This window comes from Zingiber officinale, chromosome 3A, assembly GCF_018446385.1.
Source record: "Zingiber officinale cultivar Zhangliang chromosome 3A, Zo_v1.1, whole genome shotgun sequence".
Taxonomy (NCBI): domain Eukaryota; kingdom Viridiplantae; phylum Streptophyta; class Magnoliopsida; order Zingiberales; family Zingiberaceae; genus Zingiber; species Zingiber officinale.
In genome coordinates this window covers 103,917,433-103,937,056 of record NC_055990.1, presented here as the reverse complement: position 1 = coordinate 103,937,056, position 19,624 = coordinate 103,917,433, and the positions used below count along the sequence as shown (strand labels likewise).

At 41.3% G+C, this 19,624-nt stretch overlaps 1 protein-coding gene across 1 annotated transcript in view; it reads right to left on the bottom strand.

Annotated features, from left to right (window-relative positions):
• Positions 1-11,500: 11,500 nt before the first annotated feature.
• The window catches only part of LOC122050548, a gene marked incomplete at its 5' end in the record, with an annotated part of 40,450 nt that continues 32,326 nt past the window's right edge, over positions 11,501-19,624 (bottom strand). The window contains 3 exons of the mRNA XM_042611443.1: positions 11,501-11,695; positions 11,919-11,984; positions 12,840-12,965. Of these exons, the coding sequence (XP_042467377.1) occupies positions 11,501-11,695; positions 11,919-11,984; positions 12,840-12,965 (387 nt within the window). The remainder of the gene's footprint in view (positions 11,696-11,918; positions 11,985-12,839; positions 12,966-19,624) is intronic.

Genomic DNA, 19,624 nt, shown 5'->3' with positions numbered 1-19,624 from the left:
TACGGTCCCATGGGTGGGCTCCCACAGTCGCCTCTAGGTTCAGATAACCTAGTAAAAAGCAAGATATGATAAATCAGTTATAAAATCAGTATTTTATTTTATCAGTGGCACTGTACCGGACTTTAGTTGTCCTTGGGTTGGGCTCCCATAGTCGTCCCTAGGTTTAGATAACCTAGTAACCCTACTAGATTCGGGATTTGCTACCTCGGGCCTAGTTAGGGATGCACGCACAGCAAGTACAGTTGTCGGGCCCATCAGCAGCATGTTTAGTATTTTTACCTATTTATGAAAATAGTTTTCAAACTTCACAAAACAGATAAGTGAATTCAACTTAGCTTCAGTTCAGTTTTCCTTGGTATAGTGGATAGCTTTATGTTTAGTTCTTGATTGCCATGAGTTACATGCTCACATGCCATGTTTTAGCATTTCTAGTATGATTCTCAGCTTATGTATCAGCATAGCATCTTTTAAAAACCATGATTTCTGTAATTGCATGTTTTTGTGAGGTAGATGGTTTCTTACTAAGCTCCCGAGCTTATAGTTTCCTTTTTCCTTATACTGTAGATAAAGGTCAAGGGAAGATGGATTAGCGAAGGTTGGAGGGCAATGCGATAAAGATGTGTGTGAGAAGGAACTTGGAATAAAGATCTTTGGAGACTAGCAAACTTAAAAACTTGGTATTTTCTTATGCTGCTACTTCTCTGCACTTTTAGGATGCTAAGTATCATAAATTGTGAAACTAGATTTTATGCCATGCTTAGACTGCTTGTTATCTTGATATTAGCTAGCAAAGTATAAGTGATAACCTGTCTAGTGGTATTGTGTAATGTTATAGTTGAGTTCTGACAATTCTGTATGAATTCGTGGCTGATTTCAGTGAAATTAGAAACTCAATCGATCAACTGATCAATTGAGAAGTCCTCAATCGATCAGCCGATCGATTGGGAGGTGATTCCCCGTGAACAGTGAGCAGCTGAGTCGATCAGCTGATCGATTGAGAAGTCCTCGATCGATCAGCCGATCGACTGGGAAGCGGACTCCCGCGTACAGAAAGCTGATGAATCGATCAGCTGATCGATCGGCCATGGATCGATCAACCGATTGATCGGGAATTTAAATCCCGCGAATAGAGAGCCTCTGAATCGATCTCTGGATTGATTGGTCAGGCTGGATCGATCAGCCGATCGATCCAGACTTGACTCCGTGCACAGTATCACGTCAAATCGATCAGTGGATCGATCAGCTGATCGATTGAAGTGTCTGATTTCAGCCAGAAGTGCCTAACTTCAGTTTACGACCAAATAGAAGTTAAGATCCCTTCTTTAGCATATGTATAACTTCAGCAATGTGTCCCGAACACAAAGTTCAAATTTTATAGCACATAGCATAGAGTTTTAATTCATTCAGTTTATTTCCGCACAAGAATAGTTAGCATAATGTAACCCCCGGCCTTACCGCCTAGTTAGTAGAAGGCGGGTCATTACACAGGTATCCCTTTTGATACCTCTCACGTTGATAATATCTCTGTTGGTGCAATATCCCTCAGGTCAAGGTTGACCTGGGTAACCAAGCTGAGTCTTGGCTTGGGTTTAGATGTTTGACAATAAGATATTGATTGAGGAAGAGTCAAGTAGGTCAAGGTTGACTGGATACTTGACTGGGAAGTCCTAACTGGGATGTTAGGCAAAATGAAAGACCTAGTGAGTGAAGCTAGGCAGTAGGAAAGTCCTGGTGAGTGAAGCCAGGCAGAAAAGAAAAGTCCTAGTGAGTGAAGCTAGGCAGAAGGAAAACCCTAGTGAGTGAAGCTAGGTGAAAGTCCTGGTGAGTGAAGCCAGGTGAAAGTCCTAGTGAGTGAAGCTAGGCAGATGGAAAACCCTAGTGAGTGAAGCTAGGTGAAAGTCCTGGTGAGTGAAGCCAGGCAAGGGAAAATCCAGATGGATCAAGGATGATTGGACATCTGGTGTTGGGAAGTCCAAGTAGGTCAAAGGATTGACTGGATACTTGGCATGAAAGAAAAGTCCAAGTAGGTCAAAGGGATTGACCGGATACTTGGCACAGAGAAAAGTCCAAGTGGGTCAAAGGGATTGACCGGACACTTGGTAAGGGAGTCCTAGCAGGTCAAGGGAGTGACTAGATGCTAGGCATGACATACCAACAGGTCAAGGTTGACCGGATGTTGGTTTGGGAGGTTTGGGACTTGGTTTTGGACAAAAATCAAGTGCTGGATCGATCAGTGGATCGATCCAGGCTCTGGATCGATCAGTGGATCGATCCAGACCTGTCCCAGCGAACAGAGAGCCTCTGGATCGATCCGTGGATCGATCCAGAGGTCCCAATCGATCAGTGGATCGATTGGGACGCGGCTGCTTCGCGCGATAAGCGCTGGATCGATCCGTGGATCGATCCAGGCGCTTTTCCAGAGCACAGAGGTGCTCTGGATCGATCCGTGGATCGATCCAAAGCCTCCCCGGTCGATTGGGAATATTCGAATCGATCGGGATCCGACCGTTGGCGTCGTTTATAGCTGCAGGCGTGTGATGGCTGCGGCATCCCTTCTACGATTTCATCTCAGATCTTCGCCAGCTCCTCCACAGCACTCACAAAGCTCAGATCGCCAGTTCTTGAAGGATCTTGGAAGTTTTCCAAGTCAAGAGGCGGATCAAAGCCAAGAAGAGAAGCTAGGGTTAGGGTTTGTACTCATTGTAAGCTTGTAAGCTTGTATTTCTTGTATCCTTTCCCTCTCTTCTTGTATTGAGTCTTGTAGGGCTTCTCCGCCCTTGGTAGTTACCATAAAGGAGAGTTTTATTTAGTGGAGGGTGTGTGTGTTGGTGTGGATCCTTGGATTAGTCACCTCTTGTGAGGTGGATACCAAGTAAAACCAACCGTGTTAGCGTTGTGTGTTTGTTTCTGTATTTTCCGCTGCACATCTTTGAAGGAACAAGCAATGCCGAGCAACGAGCGAACGCGACGAGCTATTCACCCCCCCCCCTCTAGCTACTTTTGGTCCTAACAAGTGGTATCAGAGCAAGGTTGCTCTTCACCGGAATCACCGCCGGAAGGGGCAAACATATCAAGAAAAGCTAGAGGGTGAAGAAGTTGGAGCAAATTCTTCAAGTTCAAGACTTTATCAAGCTCAACTTCAAGATGCAATTCCAAGATGGGCTTGGATTTGACACAAGGGTGGCTCCACCATACACTTCTACGAGTTTCGATTCTTGGAAATCAAGAATCGAAAATTTTCTTATGATGGAGATAGAGCAATGGTTTGCTCTAATGGAAGGCTTCAAGGCTCCAAGAAATTCAAAGGGCAAAGTTCTAAAGAAAAGCAAATGGAGCCCGGAACAAGTCCAAAGGTGCGAGGCAAATGACAAAGTGACCAAGCTTTTGGTCAATTTATTGCCAAGCACCATTCTTTGCAAAATTGGAGAATTTGAAGATGCAAAGGAACTTTGGAGCAAATTGGCTAAGCTTCATGAAGAGATCCCCTCCACTGTACAAGATCATGAAGAATCCAGAGAGGGTGACTCTTTGGAGCAAGACCAAGAGGAGGACTCCGAGGTTGAGAGATGCTCAACCTCCGAAGAAGAGGAAATCCAAGAAGCTTCATCCTCAAGGGAATGCACCGAAGGGAACAAGGAGGGAGCATACTCCTTGTTTCATGTTCAAAATGATGAAGCCTCAACCTCTAGGATTGAGGGGGAGCAATTCTTGGTGACGCCGGATCAAGAAGAAGGAGAAGCTTCTACATCCGGGTCAAGTGAAGAAGAAGAAGATAGTGCCACCTCCGAAATTCAAGAAATATCAAATGGAGGAGCAAGTGCCATCCCTATGCAAGAAGGTATAAATGTTTCAATTAAAAATAAAAATCATATAATATGTTTTGAGTGTAGGGAAAGTGGGCACTACAAGAGCAAATGCCCTAAATTGGCCAAGAAGAAGGGCCAAGTGGCACAAAAGGGCAAGGAGAAGCCCAAGGAGACCATCCCCGGAACGAAGAAGAGCAAGGAGCATATCATATGCTTCTCTTGCAATCAAAAGGGGCATTACCGAAGTCAATGCCCCAAGGGGAAGAAGGTGGTCACGGCTCAAGGAGGCACTAGTCAAGGGGGAGCCTCTAAGGTAAAAAGGAAGGTAACTTTCATTGAGCCTATTCCCTTACAAAATGGTAAAAAGCATGCTAGGTCAAATTTCTATCATTTTAATGCTATTTACCATGAAAATAGAAAGCATGATAGTGTTAAAGAAAAACATATAGCTTTTCATGCTAAAACTACTACACCTAAGGCTAGGATTGTAGGTAAAAATCTAGGCAAAAACTCTAAGGATTTTAGATACAAGCCTAGAAACAAAAATGCTCATGGGTCAAATACTAAGGACTTAGTGAGAGAAAATCAAGTCTTGAGGTCAAGACTTGATAAAATGGAAAAGACCCTAAAAAGGATGGAAAATATCCTATTAGGGCAAAATGAGCATAACCTAGGTCTAGGAGCACAAAGGTCATCTAATGGCCATAGAGGTTTGGGATACAAACCAAAGGCTAAGAAGGATGTGCCCTCTTACCATAGAGTTCCATATAGTTATGGAACAAACCCTAGGTCTAGTGGTCAAGCCAAAAATACTAGGGAAGTCATCCCTAAGAGTATTTTTGCAATAAATGTGACTAAGACTTCTAAGAAGTCTAAGAAAGTCACAAACAAGGTCACAAGGGAGGTTATCCCTAGAGTTGACCTAGAAAATGTGACCAAGGCTTCTAAGAAGCCCAACAAGGTCACTAGGAAGGTATCTAGGGAGGTTATCCCTAGTGAATACCTAGAGCATCCAAGGAGCACCAATAGGTTTTGGGTTCCTAGGAGCATCTTCTCTACCCCATAGATGGGTTAGAGAGTGTCAACTCCGATTAGAAGGGTAGTTAACCCAACTTTGAGGAAATTGACACTCAAGGAGCATTTTCAAGGTTGTGTTAACCTTTGAAAAAGAAATGGAATTATTATTTACTCCTTGAAAGAGTAAAATGTGCCTAATGGTGGAAGAATTGATTTTAAACTTAAATGGCACATATTGGGAAATTCATAAGAACTATCAAGTTGGGATTTTGGTATGTTCTTAGGCAATTTAAGGCAATCAGAGCCTTAATTCAAAAGTGCTACTCTTGAAGAAAAATGGAATATGTCAACATTTGAGGACATGTTTATTTTCAATTGGCATACATTAAATCAAGGAAATTAGAAATGCCAAATTTAGGCTTTGGCATTCTCTTGTAGCACTTTAGGGCAATCTAGGTTTAAGGTGTAAGTTTAGCTAAGACTTTAAGGATACTTAGATAGTTAATCTAGGTATATTTTATTTATGCTAAATCTTGCCATGATTGTTTGCCCATCATATGCCATGACATCATGTCTAGTTTTGCATTCATGTTTTATTATGAAAAATCCAAAAAAATACCATGTCATGACATTCATACATCATGTAGTAATAGGATATTTTCTTTTGAAAATTATTTTCTTTTGATATATGCCATAACATAATCATGCATTAAGTTTAATTCCTTGTAATTAAGGACAAATGGCATTTAACGACACTTATTGACAAGTGACATCCTAGGTGGATGTCTAACATTTCTAAAATGCCTAGATAAATATGCATGATCCCTAGATTAGGGCAAAAACCAAAATCTACATCTCACAAAGACTATAAGGTGACTTGTATGTGTTTTAGTGCATATTATATACAAGTGAGATGTTAGGATGATGAACAAAGCTCAAGATGTTGATTTAGTGCATTCCTTTGAGTTTTAAATTCATCAAAACACATAGTTATGTGTTTTCCCATCATTGGGAAAGCTAATGTACAAGTCATGTGCATTATGCCCAAGGAACATGATGGGATATTGGTTTTGAAAATGTTTTCAAAATGATTTTGGAAAACCTGGGTGAGGGCTATCTTTTGATAGTAATCACCATTGAATAGTTAGACACAAACTTGAAGAAAACACTAAAGTTTTTGCAAGTTCTCAAGTTTGTGTCAATCTTTGAAAATATGAAGTATTTTCATAGAAAACTATTTTTTCGTGATAGTAAACGCCCTAAATAATGTCTACACGAAATTTCATAATTTTTGGATTTTTGTAGAATTTTCTAAGGGTTTCTGAAGTTGACTGAAATGGAATTTCAGCAACTATCAGAGCTCCGATCGATCCATGATCGATTGGAGTTCCTGAATCGATCCATGGATCAATTCAAACGGCAATTCCCGCGAGCAGAAGCTCGCTGGATCGATCAGCCGATCGATCTAGGGAGTCTAAATCGATCAGTGGATCGATTCAGCAAGGTTCAATCGATTGGAACCCAACTTCAATCGATCCAAGTTGCTGGTTTTGGCTGGGAAGGCTTGATTTCAGCATCTTTGAACCTCTTTGAGTCTAGGTAACCATTCCAAACCCCTTAAATACATTTGTATACATACAAAGGGTGTTTTCATGTTGAAAACAAGGATGGATTGGTTAACGAAGACTAAGTAGAAGTTTAGGTTGAGGTTATTTCAAATTTTGAATATTTGAACCTCAAAACTTCTAAATTTGGGTTTCCTAATGTTTTAGGGATTCCAAGTCATTGTTGGTGCAATGACAGAAGTTACCACCATGTCTTTAGGGGGAGGGACTCTTTAAAGACATGAAAATTATTTTTCATGAACCTTGGAAGGTGGTTAACCTTCTGTTGTGAACTTGCTCAAGGTTGAGCATTTAAACTTGAAATGGGGAGAAATGGGGAGTGGATATCCTCATTATTTCAAGTGGGAACTCAAGTGGTTAGATAATGCTCAAGGTTGGGTATTTGTCTACATTGAGGGAGAAGTTAAGGATAAATGAAGGGTATGGGACCTTCTTTATCGGGTGATCACAACGAGTGATGTTGTGAACAACGATGAGCAACTCTTCAGGGGGAGAGTCTTCAACAAATGGATTTGTTGAAGTGTGCCCAGAATTGGAGCATAGGTTGATGTGTGTCCAACGATGGGTTGATGTGTGCCAATAGGGGGAGAATGTATGGTTAAGCTTAGTCCTTCATTACCTATGGGAAGGTCATAGGGGGAGAATGAAAGGACTCATGAAAGGGAGTAAGTTAGGCTTTCATTACCTAGAGGGAGTTTGCCCTCTTAGGGGGAGAATGAAGAGCTTAATTTATGCTTTCATTACCTAGTGGCATGAAGAAGAAGGCTATGGGATTAGCCTAACTTACATATGGGATTGTAAGTGTTATTGTGGTATTGTCAAACATCAAAAAGGGGGAGATTGTTGGTGCAATATCCCTCAGGTCAAGGTTGACCTGGGTAACCAAGCTGAGTCTTGGCTTGGGTTTAGATGTTTGACAATAAGATATTGATTGAGAAAGAGTCAAGTAGGTCAAGGTTGACTGGATACTTGACTGGGAAGTCCTAACTGGGATGTTAGGCAAAATGAAAGACCTAGTGAGTGAAGCTAGGCAGTAGGAAAGTCCTGGTGAGTGAAGCCAGGCAGAAAAGAAAAGTCCTAGTGAGTGAAGCTAGGCAGAAGGAAAACCCTAGTGAGTGAAGCTAGGTGAAAGTCCTGGTGAGTGAAGCCAGGTGAAAGTCCTAGTGAGTGAAGCTAGGCAGATGGAAAATCCTAGTGAGTGAAGCTAGGTGAAAGTCCTGGTGAGTGAAGCCAGGCAAGGGAAAATCCAGATGGATCAAGGATGATTGGACATCTGGTGTTGGGAAGTCCAAGTAGGTCAAAGGATTGACTGGATACTTGGCATGAAAGAAAAGTCCAAGTAGGTCAAAGGGATTGACCGGATACTTGGCACAGAGAAAAGTCCAAGTGGGTCAAAGGGATTGACCGGACACTTGGTAAGGGAGTCCTAGCAGGTCAAGGGAGTGACTAGATGCTAGGCATGACATACCAACAGGTCAAGGTTGATCGGATGTTGGTTTGGGAGGTTTGGGACTTGGTTTTGGACAAAAATCAAGTGCTGGATCGATCCAAACCTGTCCCAGCGAACAGAGAGCCTCTGGATCGATCCGTGGATCGATCCAGAGGTCCCAATCGATCAGTGGATCGATTGGGACGCGGCTGCTTCGCGCGATAAGCGCTGGATCGTTTCCAGAGCACAGAGGCGCTCTGGATCGATCCGTGGATCGATCCAAAGCCTCCCCGATCGATTGGGAATATTCGAATCGATCGGGATCCGACCGTTGGCGTCGTTTATAGCTGCAGGCGTGTGATGGCTGCGGCATCCCTTCTACGATTTCATCTCAGATCTTCGCCAGCTCCTCCACAGCACTCACAAAGCTCAGATCGCCAGTTCTTGAAGGATCTTGGAAGTTTTCCAAGTCAAGAGGCGGATCAAAGCCAAGAAGAGAAGCTAGGGTTAGGGTTTATACTCATTGTAAGCTTGTAAGCTTGTATTTCTTGTATCCTTTCCCTCTCTTCTTGTATTGAGTCTTGTAGGGCTTCTCTGCCCTTGGTAGTTACCATAAAGGAGAGTTTTATTTAGTGGAGGGTGTGTGTGTTGGTGTGGATCCTTGGATTAGTCACCTCTTGTGAGGTGGATACCAAGTAAAACCAACCGTGTTAGCGTTGTGTGTTTGTTTCTGTATTTTCCGCTGCACATCTTTGAAGGAACAAGCAACGCCGAGCAACGAGCGAACGCGACGAGCTATTCACCCCCCCCCCTCTAGCTACTTTTGGTCCTAACAATCTCATCCTCCTCAAATAGAGGAACATTTTTATCAACATAACCTCTGATTGAGAACTCTGTTTCGAGAAAATTCGCATCTCTCGAGTCTATTTCGGAGATAGTTCCATCTAGTTGCTCACCTTTGAAAACATAACCTTTGGAGGTCTCATGATATCTTATAAAGATACATTTCTTACCTCTAGGCCCTAGTTTTCCATACTTGTGAGAACTATCATGAACATAAGCAGCTGACCCCCAAGGTCTCTGATTACTCAAATCTGGTTTTCTCCCTATCCAATGTTCATATGGGGTAGATGGAACTGACTTTGAAGGCACTTTGTTAAGTATATACGCTATAGTTAATAATGCATCTCCCCAATAGGAGATTGGCAAATTAGCTTGCGCCATCATAGACCTAACCATTTCAAGAAGAGTCCTATTTCTTCTTTCAGCTACCCCATTTTGCTGTGGAGTTCCAGGGATTGTCAGCCGTCTAATAATCCCTCTATCATTACATATTGTCTTGAACATATCAGACAAATACTCCCCTCCACGGTCAGTGTGTAAAGCCTTAACTTTACATTTCGTTTGATTCTCAACTTCGTTCATATAACGAATGAAGCAATCTAACGCTTCAGATTTGTGAGAAATCAAATACACATGATCGAACCTAGAGAAATCATCAATAAATGTAATGAAATAGGAAGCTCCATGTCTAGCCTTCACATTCATTAGACCACAAATGTCCGAATGAATTAACTGCAATGTTGATTCAGATCTAATAGTCTTACCAAATGGTTTCCTAGTTGCTTTTCCAGCAAGACAATGCTCACATATAGACAATTGAATCTTAGCTCGAGTGCCCAATAGACCCTCTCTAGCTAACCGATTCATACGTTCTTGTCCTATGTGTCCTAATCTATCATGCCAAACCTCATCAGTTATATATGCATCACTAGTTAAAGCAATGTTTGAAAAACAACCATCAATAGCATAATTGACATCTGGTTCTACATCAAGAACCATAAAACCATTTGTTAAAAAACCATATCCGATTGACACTGAGTCAATCTTAAGTTCAACAGACCGACTGTAAAAATTAATACAATACCCTAAATTAAGAAGACACGTAACGGAAACAAGATTCCGTCGAATTTCAGGAGCATACAGGACATCATGTAGAAACAAAACTATACCACCACGTAGGTTGAGTTTGCAAGTGTCGACTCCTTTGACTTCAACTCTTGCATTATTTCTCACATAGATCCACTTGTTGCTAGCTGGTACCCGACGGTACTCAACAAATGTAACTCGTTCCCAAGCTACATGGTTGGTTGCTCCCGAATCTATAATCCACAAAGGATAAGAATCAGCTAACAACACTGAACTAGCAACAAAATGCTCTTGAAAAGAAGACACACTTGGATTTACCTTTTTTGGCTCAGTGCACTCCGGAGCAAAGTGACCCTTTTTGCCACAGTTAAAACAAGTCAAATTGTTTTTAGGTTTCTTTCTAGTCTTCTTGACTATCTTCTTGATTGGGCCCTGTCCTACAACAGTAGCTTCCTTCTTCTTTCCCTTCCCTTTCATGAACCATTTCTTTTTCTTGGATCCATATGATCCTGCAGAACCTACAGCCACATAGGCTTGTCCAGAAATCCTTGCGGATTCAACTCTCTCCGTCTCCAATTCTACATGGCGTGAGACATCAGTGAAAGTCTTGATACTCTCACTGTGAGTTAAGGTCTGCTTCATGGTCTCCCAAGAATCTGGAAGTGAACGAATAACTGCTTAAACCTGTTGTTCATCAGTCAACTCATGACCAGCAGTTTTAAGCTCCCGAATCATGTTCGACATCTCCCTGAGGTGTTGAACCATTGATACATTTGGACGCTTTTTGTAGCTGTCAAACTTGATTGTCAGCTGGCGAAGTTTGCTCAGACTTACTCCACTGTATTTTTCTTTAAGGGCTACCCATACTGCATGAGCCGTAAGATATGACTCATACTCAAAAGCTAGGTCGTCTACCATTAAACTAATCAATATACCCTTTGCAGTGGAGTCCTTTTTCTTCTATGCCTTATAGGCATCAAGATCTCGTCTGTGTTGTGCAGTGGGACCATCTACAGGTACTTCCATAGCCTGATTTATAGCCTCTAGAACTTCTTGTTCCTCAAGTACATACTGTATCCTGAGGTGCCAGATCTTATAGTTATTCCCATTAAGTTTTTCACCTTTGTTGAGTTCAGCTATTATGTTTTTGGTTGCCATAATCTATCATAAATAAACACATTATTTAGTATTCAGTGTATATCATATGTATGCAATTTATGATTGACTTAATATCACTTTGAGTTGGTTTACAAAATCAAGTGACAACTATGTTTTCACTCATCATCCGTATGACCAATCAAATTAATATTAATCAATTCTATTACATACATCCCAACAAATGACCTAATCATTTATCATATCATGAATTCTATAATTAAATGAACTAATCATTTAATATATCATGTTTTTTTTAATTAAATGAACTAATCATTTAATACTTCATGAACTAATCATGCATCATGTCAAGCAAACAGCATAAATAAATGAACACATCATTAACATAAAATTATGTTGCAAATTGTTAACATATAACTAACTGACATGAATGAAATGGACTAACTATTGTTCATACAAAACGACAATAAAAATAACAGAACTCTAATAAACTAGATAGGCAACTACCACTCCCACTAGGATAGACACTAGTGCAATGGCTAATATAATCCCTCTCAGCCTGGACTCATTTGGGGTAATCACAGGCAGGATAGCTTCAAGGTTCTCAATTGGATCCCACACACACTCTCCCAGATCCTCTTCAGATTCAACTGGATCTTCCTCTGGATCTTCAGGCTCTTCTGAATGCTCTTCAGATTCTTCTGGATCCTCCTCTGGAGGATCTTTAGGATCTTCTGAATGCTCTTAAGATTTATCTGGATCCTCCTCTGGGTCTTCAGGACCCCAATAGAGATGAAGCAACTGTCTGCACATCTCTGAATACGAGATGTGTCCATCATAATCATCCCAAAGTTGGAATGCTATCTGCCTAAGGTTTTCTGGCAGTGAATAGACTAGAGCAAATCTTCTGTGTGTGTCTTCGACTGGAAATTCTTCTCGCTCGAGTTTCTAGAACAACCGATTGAGCCGACCAATAAGCCATTCGAGTCCTTGAACAGGGTTGAAATCAAGCTCCTTAATCTCCTCCCAAAGCTCATGTTGTCGTAAATCATGACTAGCTATCTGAAAAATTGAAAATAAATAAGTCAGTACAAAACCGACTAACCAATACAAAACCGGCTTATTTCAATTTATACAGGCATAGTACCAACATAATAAATCAAGAAAAACAAATCTTCTCAATTTTCAGGAGTTTAAGTCAACAATTAGAACTAATCTAATTGGTCAAACTCATTGGATTGGTTGATTAGGGATCCAGATCCTAAGCTCAGTCCATTGTCCTTAATTAGAACTAATCTAATTGGACAGGGATTTTTGTACCTATGTTCTGTTACTTTTTCTCTAAGTCCATTTCTATCAATTTCAGACTTATTGATCAAACTCAGGTCCGTTTGATCAAACCAATGCCCATTGGTTTAAGTCCGACCAATTAGAACAAATCTAATTGTTTTGATCAAATCTGACCTAATAGAACAAATCTGGTCATTTGATCATATTTGGTCCAAGTCCAATTAATTAACCCAAATTAATTTCGGGTTTAGATCAAATTGGTTCAATTAAACCAACTAATGATTTAAATCTGAACCAGATCTTAATGGACCAAACTGATTCGACTAAACTAACTAATTGCCTCGGGTCTGATTCTAATTATCTTTCAACCAAGCCCATTTAAAGTTGAACCAGTTCAATTGAATAAAATTCATTGCATTCAAGTGAATAAAAGTCATTGCATTCAACTTGAACAATACGAAATTAAATTTATGCATGCATCAAATTTAATTGCATGGACATGATACGCTTTTTTTAATAAACATATATTCCATGCCTTTATTCACCGTGTGCAGTAATGACACGATTTTTATTTTTTTATTTGATTTTTGAAAAATAAACATTTCCTCACACGAACGGCTCTTCTACCGATTTCTCCGCCACTACACACGTCCTCACGTCGTGCACCTTGCGCACGCCGCACACGCTGTCATCTTCAATCACACCGTGTAAACCGCCCACGCCGTGACGGACACGATCGTCGGTGATGCCTACCTGTTGGAACCCCAAGGTGTTTTGATGTGATCAAACAAGCTAAGTTAGGTCCTGCGTTTGTTTAACCCTTGTGTCTAAGTGTGCAGGAGCTTAGGAACACAGGAAGTCGAGCGGAAGACGCGCCTAGTGAGAAGGACAGCACGGAGAGAGAGCCTGTAATGCCCGAAAATTCTCAAAACACTTTCATAAATATTCTATGATTTTTCTGGAATTTTTAGATATTTTTCCGGAATTTTCCGAGTAGCGGAAGTAGCAAAAATAATTAGAAGAATAAAAAGGCTTAAGCGGGAATCGAACCCGGAACCTCTCAGGTCCGCTAAACCTTTAGTTAGCCTTAGTAACCGGTGAACCCAGCAGGGCCGTGCTGAAAGAAAGGAGAGCCAATTATATTTATATTAGAGTTGGATCGGGTTATCCACTTAATATAAATAGGAAAAACTTAAGTGTGGGTTTGGTTTTTAATTTGGTTCGGCAGCCCTCTCCTCACAAAAACCTCACGCCACTTTTTCTCCAAACCCTCACCGACGCCAACCTCTCTTCCTCCCCTTTCTCTCGGCGCACCAAGGCTAGGCCCCAAAGACATCTTCCGGCGACGACTTCGACACGAGGACGCTCCCCTCCGCGAGAGGAACGCATAGACGCAGGAAGATCGTCGAAAGGATCGTCTTCTCCGGAAACCTAGCGATTTGAATCGTAAGAAATTACGAATAGAAGGTAAAAAACCCCTCACCTGCAGTATAATAGCTACCGTGTGATTTTTCTGTGCATTAGTTTAGTTATATGCGCATGTTTTCGACACATAGGGTGTATTTAACCCTCCTCGCAGGTTTAGGGATTTAGTGAGTACCTTTAGATGGGCCGGACACATCTTTTCTCCTTCAGTTGGAGGTTTAGATGCTGTTGGGTGCCTAAAGGTAGTCTCCCTAATAGAGAGGGGAGTTAAAGCGCACTAGGTGTTCGATTAAATAACCAGCTTAGAAAAGAATGCAACTTAGGCATTTTTATTAGCACGGTTGAATGCATTAGAAGCATCTAAATTAGTAAATCAGTTTATTCTAGCTTATATGGGACTACGATCCAATGGGTGGGCTCCCACAGTCGCCTCTAGGTTCAGACAACCTAGCTCTAGGTTCAGATAACCTAGAAAGAGCAATTTAGAACAGTTTAGCTATACTCAGTATTTTACTTTTCAGTTGGCACTGTACTGGATTAGATATCCATTGGGCTGGGCTCCCATAGTCGGTCCCTAGGTTTAGATAACCTAGTAGCTCTACTAAATTCGGGACTTGCAACCCCGGGTCTAGTTAGAGATGCGCGCATAGCACGTACAGTTGTCGGGCCCATCAACAGCATGTTTAGTATTTTCACTTACTATATGTATATGGTTTTCAACCTTCAGAAATTAGTTCGTGAATTCAGTACAGTTTTAGCAGTAGCTCAGTTCTTAGTATCAGCTTAGTTTTTCCCTGTGAATATGCATGATGACTTTATGTTCAGCTTTAGATATGCCATGATTGTATGCTTATATGCCATGCCATGCTTAGTTTATTCAGTATATCCAGCATATGTTTTAAACAGCATGATTTAAAATCATATTTGCATCGTTGCATGTTTTGTGAGGTAGATGGTTTCTTACTAAGCTTTTTAGCTTATAGATACTACTTTTCTTATACTGCAGATAAAGGTAAAGGAAAAGTGGATCAGTAGCGGAGGCTGGAGGGAAATGCTATCAAGATGTGTGTGGGCAGGAGTTGGAATAAAGATCTTTGGGATCTAAACAGTTTTACTTCAGTATTAGCACTTTGCGTTTTTAGTTTCATTATTCAGTTTTGGTTGTTAAGTGTTATGAAATAGTAAACCATGCACTATGTAGTATGCCAGGTTTAGTTTGTTAGTAATTATGTTAGAATGCTGGTTAATAGTTGTTAGAATGTATTTCCATTGATTTTAGAATTGTTGTGTGAGATTTTGGCATGCCAAAGTACTGAAATCAGAGTTTAGGGCTGAAATCAGAACTCTGATCGGTCTACAGACCGATCAGAGTGTAGATTGTGCCGCTGGATCGGTCAGTCGACCGATCCGGACAGATACAGTATGCACTGTATCCTCCTGGATCGGTCAGCCGACCGATCCAGCACGATACAGTAGCGAGTTCCAGGTGTTTCGGGTGCATGGATCGGTCAGCCGACCGATCCAGACATACCTGGATCTGTCTGCCGACCGATCCAGCCACAGCTAGATCGGTCTGTCGACCGATCCTGTTGGGAACAGAACGACCGCAGCCCAGATTGGTCTGTGGATCGATCGGCAGGTCTGTAGGTAGTTGGGAAGTTTAGTTTCTAGTCCCTAGCTCAGTTGGGATGTTCAGTTTCCCCTCCTTAGTATATGTATACCAGCAAAGAAGGTCTTTAGACCTTTCTTATCAGTTGTATCCGTCATTAGTAGAGTAAAATTTTAATTAGCCCAGCTTTCCGCACAGTATAGTTTAGCATAAATTGTAGCGACCGGCCTTACAGCCAGTACCCAGAAGGTGGGTCGTTACAGAGCCGACGGGCTCGGTGCGTCCGAGGGACGAGGTGACGGCGGAAGAGTACACCGGTAGACGAGAAGAACGTGCGCGGCGTTCGAGGGACGAGAAACCGGGAAGGAAGGCTGCTCGAGGAGAAGGCCGAAACTTGGGTTCAGGTGAGCCCTATTCCGGATGGCCGAGATCACCCAAGCTAGCGGAGCCGGAGCGAACAAGACCTAGACCGAGACGAGCTGAACCGGAGGCGAAAAAGTCAACGTTGTTGACTTTGGGGTCCGGGGCGCCCGGAGCCCTCCGGGGCGCCCGGAGCCCTTCCGGGCGCCCGGACCTGGATTTTGACCAGGATCGCGTCAAACGTGATCTGATCATTGGGGGATAAAATTTTATCCCCCTTGGGCGCCCGGAACCCATTTGGGGCGCCCCGACCAGTGCTATAAATATAGCACTGATCTACATAGTCAGAACAACTCACTTGTAATCAGTTTTCTCTGTGCTTTCAATTCTGTTTCTTTTATTTGTGTTGTCAACGCTGTAAAGAGGCTACTCCTCCCAAAGGAGATAAACAGATAGTGTGCTTACTTTCCTTGGATTAGCAATCCCCTGATTGCAAACCAAGTAAATCTCTTGTGTCTGCTCTTTTCTTTTAGTCTCTTAGTTTAATTATTACAAGTGTCTTTTAAATTAGTTGAATATCCGAGAAAGGTTTTGTGTTTATTCTTGTAGGGCAATTCACCCCTCCCCTCTTGCCGGCCTCTAAAGGGACCTACAAGTGGTATCAGAGTAAGGCGCTTCAGGAGGACTTACCGCTGATCGAAGCAACAAGATGGTCGGACCAAACATCGTTCCACCAAAATTCGAGTGGGACTTCGCAGACTGGATGTGACGTATGGAGGTATTCCTAAGAACTGATTTTGAAATTCAGTTTATTATGAAATATGGTTTTGTAGCTCCAATGAATCAAGATGGAGAAGAAAAAGAAGAGAGTCACTGGACAAAGAAGGAGCAGAATGAGTCTTTAGCAAACAGCCGTGCGGAATATCACCTGCTGAGCGTGTTGCCGCCTCAAGAGGTCAACCGCATCGGAAGCTATTCATCTACCAAAGAACTCTGGGAGAAGTTCCAGGAACTCCATGAAGGAACGTCCGAAGCGAAGCTCGCTAAAAGAGACATCCTCCGGAACAAGCTAATGAACATCCGACTGGAGAAAGGTGAGAAGGTAGCTAGTCTACACGCAAAGGTAAAAGAACTGATTACTGGTCTCGAGAACCTCGGAGAAACGGTAACAAATCGGTAAACAATACGCTACGCACTTAACGCGTTTCCCAGAACATCAGATTGGACATCAATCGTCGACGCCTACTACATTTCGAAAGACCTGGAGGTAAGTGCTCTAGAAGAACTGTTCTCCACTCCTGAATTGCATGAAACCAGGTGTGCAGGAACAAAGGAATCAAGCCAGATGATTACTCTAAACACAACCAAAAGGGATGAACCTGAGTCAGACTCAGAGGATGATCAGGAAGCATACATGGTAAGAAACTTTTTAAAAAAATTTAGAGTTAATATATTTAAAGAAATGCAGAATAAAAAGAATCCAAGAAATAGAAGAAAAGTGCGCTGCTACCAGTGCAAAAGGAAGGACACTTAAGAGAGGATTGCCCAGAACTAAAGAAGGACAAAATGAAGACACCCAAGAAACACAAGAACCTAAAAGCCACTTGGGACGACACTTCCTCATCTGAGTCCGAGATTCAAGAATATGCGGGGATTGCACTGATGACGAGCTACGAAGGACAAAGTACATCAGAACCCAGCATCAATGAAGGGGGAGCGACCTCAGATGGAAGTAGCGAAGCAGGGGGAGATTCAGGCTTTAAGTCTGATATGGTAAGTGATGTATGCCTCTTACCCCATGATGAACTTTATTTTGGTATTAAGGCAATGACTAAATCCATGTATAAATTAGAAAATAAAAATACCAAATTAGAAAATGAAATTCTAGAAACAAAAATAATTTTGGCAAAATCATGTCTTATAGAGGATTTTGAAAAATTGAAAATTGAAAATGAAAAACTTAAAGAAGAAATAAAAATATTAAAAAAATATAATGGTTCAAATATTTCTACTTTTAGAAATTATAGAGGTTTAAATTGGTATTATAGATTTCATCAAAGTCAAATTAGAAATATATCAAAAATCTATGTACCTAGGAAATACTTGGTTAATCCTGTAGGTAGGAACCTCTACTGGGTTCGAAAACCTGTTTAACTTAAAATTAAAATCAGACTTAGCATTTTCAGCAAGGAAATTAAACAACTAATTTCATTATGAGGCTTTGTCTAAGGAAGTGGTTGTTGCTCCAATAACCAAGAAGGCCTAGTGCCTCGCCACGACCTGGAAGGCAAGTATCGAAATGAAAAGTTTAATTGACTAACTGAAAAAGAATTAATTTAAATTACTTAATGCTTTAAAAGAGTTATTCAATTTGTGTTAGAAAATATTTAATTTTTTTTAACTTGACTTAGAATATTTTTTTAGAAATTGTTTATGAAAGTTAACTTGGAATATTTTTTTTTTGCCTTAAGATTTTTTTTTAAAATATATATGTATATATATATATATATATATATATATATATATATATATATATATATATATATATATATTTTGACTAAGAATTTTTTTTTATATGATAATATTGTCTTATAATTTTTCTCAATATTAATTTAGAATTTTTTTTTTATTAGAATTTTTTTTTGGAAATATTGAAATAAGTTTCAAACTTAAAATTTTTTTTAACACTTATGACTGTTTTTATCTGAAAAATATTTTTCTTAAACTTTTCTCGAAAGAAAAATTCTGAAAGTGTCTTTACTTAGACATTTTTTATACTTAAAGTTTTTTTAATTTACCTTAAACTTGTTTATAATCCCAATTTTTATGTGATCAAAGGGGGAGATGTATGTTAAGTCTAGGGGGAGGTAATATAATTTTTCAATTGAAAAATATTTGGACTTATTTGAATATAAATTGTTTTTATTGCATATGTTTACCCTAACTTAACTTGGGTTGCTCATATCAAAAAGGGGGAGATTGTTGGAACCCCAAGGTGTTTTGATATGATCAAACAAGCTAAGTTAGGTCCTGCGTTTGTTTAACCCTTGTGTCTAAGTGTGCAGGAGTTTAGGAACACAGGAAGTCGAGCGGAAGATGCGGCTAGCGAGAAGGACGGCACGGAGAGAGAGCCGACGGGCTCGGTGCGTCCGAGGGACGAGGTGACCGCGGAAGAGTACACCGGTGGAGAGAAGAACGTGCGCGGTGTTCGAGGGACGAGAAACCGGGAAGGAAGGCTGCTTGAGGAGAAGGTTGGAACTTGGGTTCGGGTGAGCCCTATTCCGAATGGCTGAGATCACCCAAGCTAGCAGAGCCGGAGCGAACAAGACCCGGACCGAGACGAGCTGAACTGGAGGCGAAAAAGCCAACATTGTTGACTTTGGGCTCCGAGGCGCCCGGAGCAGTCCGGGGCGCCCGGAGCCCTCCGGGGCGCCCGGACCTGGATTTTGACCAAGATCGCGTCAAACGCGATCCGATCGTTGGGGGATAAAATTTTATCCCCCCTGGGCGCCCGGAACCCATTCGGGGCGCCCCGACTAGTGCTATAAATATAGCACTGATCTACACAGTCCGAACAACTCACTTGTAATCAGTTTTCTCTGTGCTTTCAATTCTGTTTCTTTTATTTGTGCTGTCAACACTGTAAAGAGGCTACTCCGCCCGAAGGAGATAAATAGATAGTGCGCTTACTTTCCTTGGATTAGCAATCCCCTGATTGCAAACCAAGTAAATCTCTTGTGTCTGTTCTTTTCTTTTAGTCTCTTAGTTTAATTATTACAAGTGTCTTTTAAATTAGTTGAATATCCGAGAAAGGTTTTGTGTTTATTCTTATAGGGCAATTCACCCCTCCCCTTTTGCCGGCCTCTAAAGGGACCTACACTACCTTCTGCCGGTGGTAGTTGATCATTTCCAACACCAAAAACCAGTCAATTTTAGGCTCGACGAGATTGCCGACAGTGGTTCTAACTGTCCTAGCCACCAACACATAGTCGGCCAGCCAGGACGCCAACGACGGCCA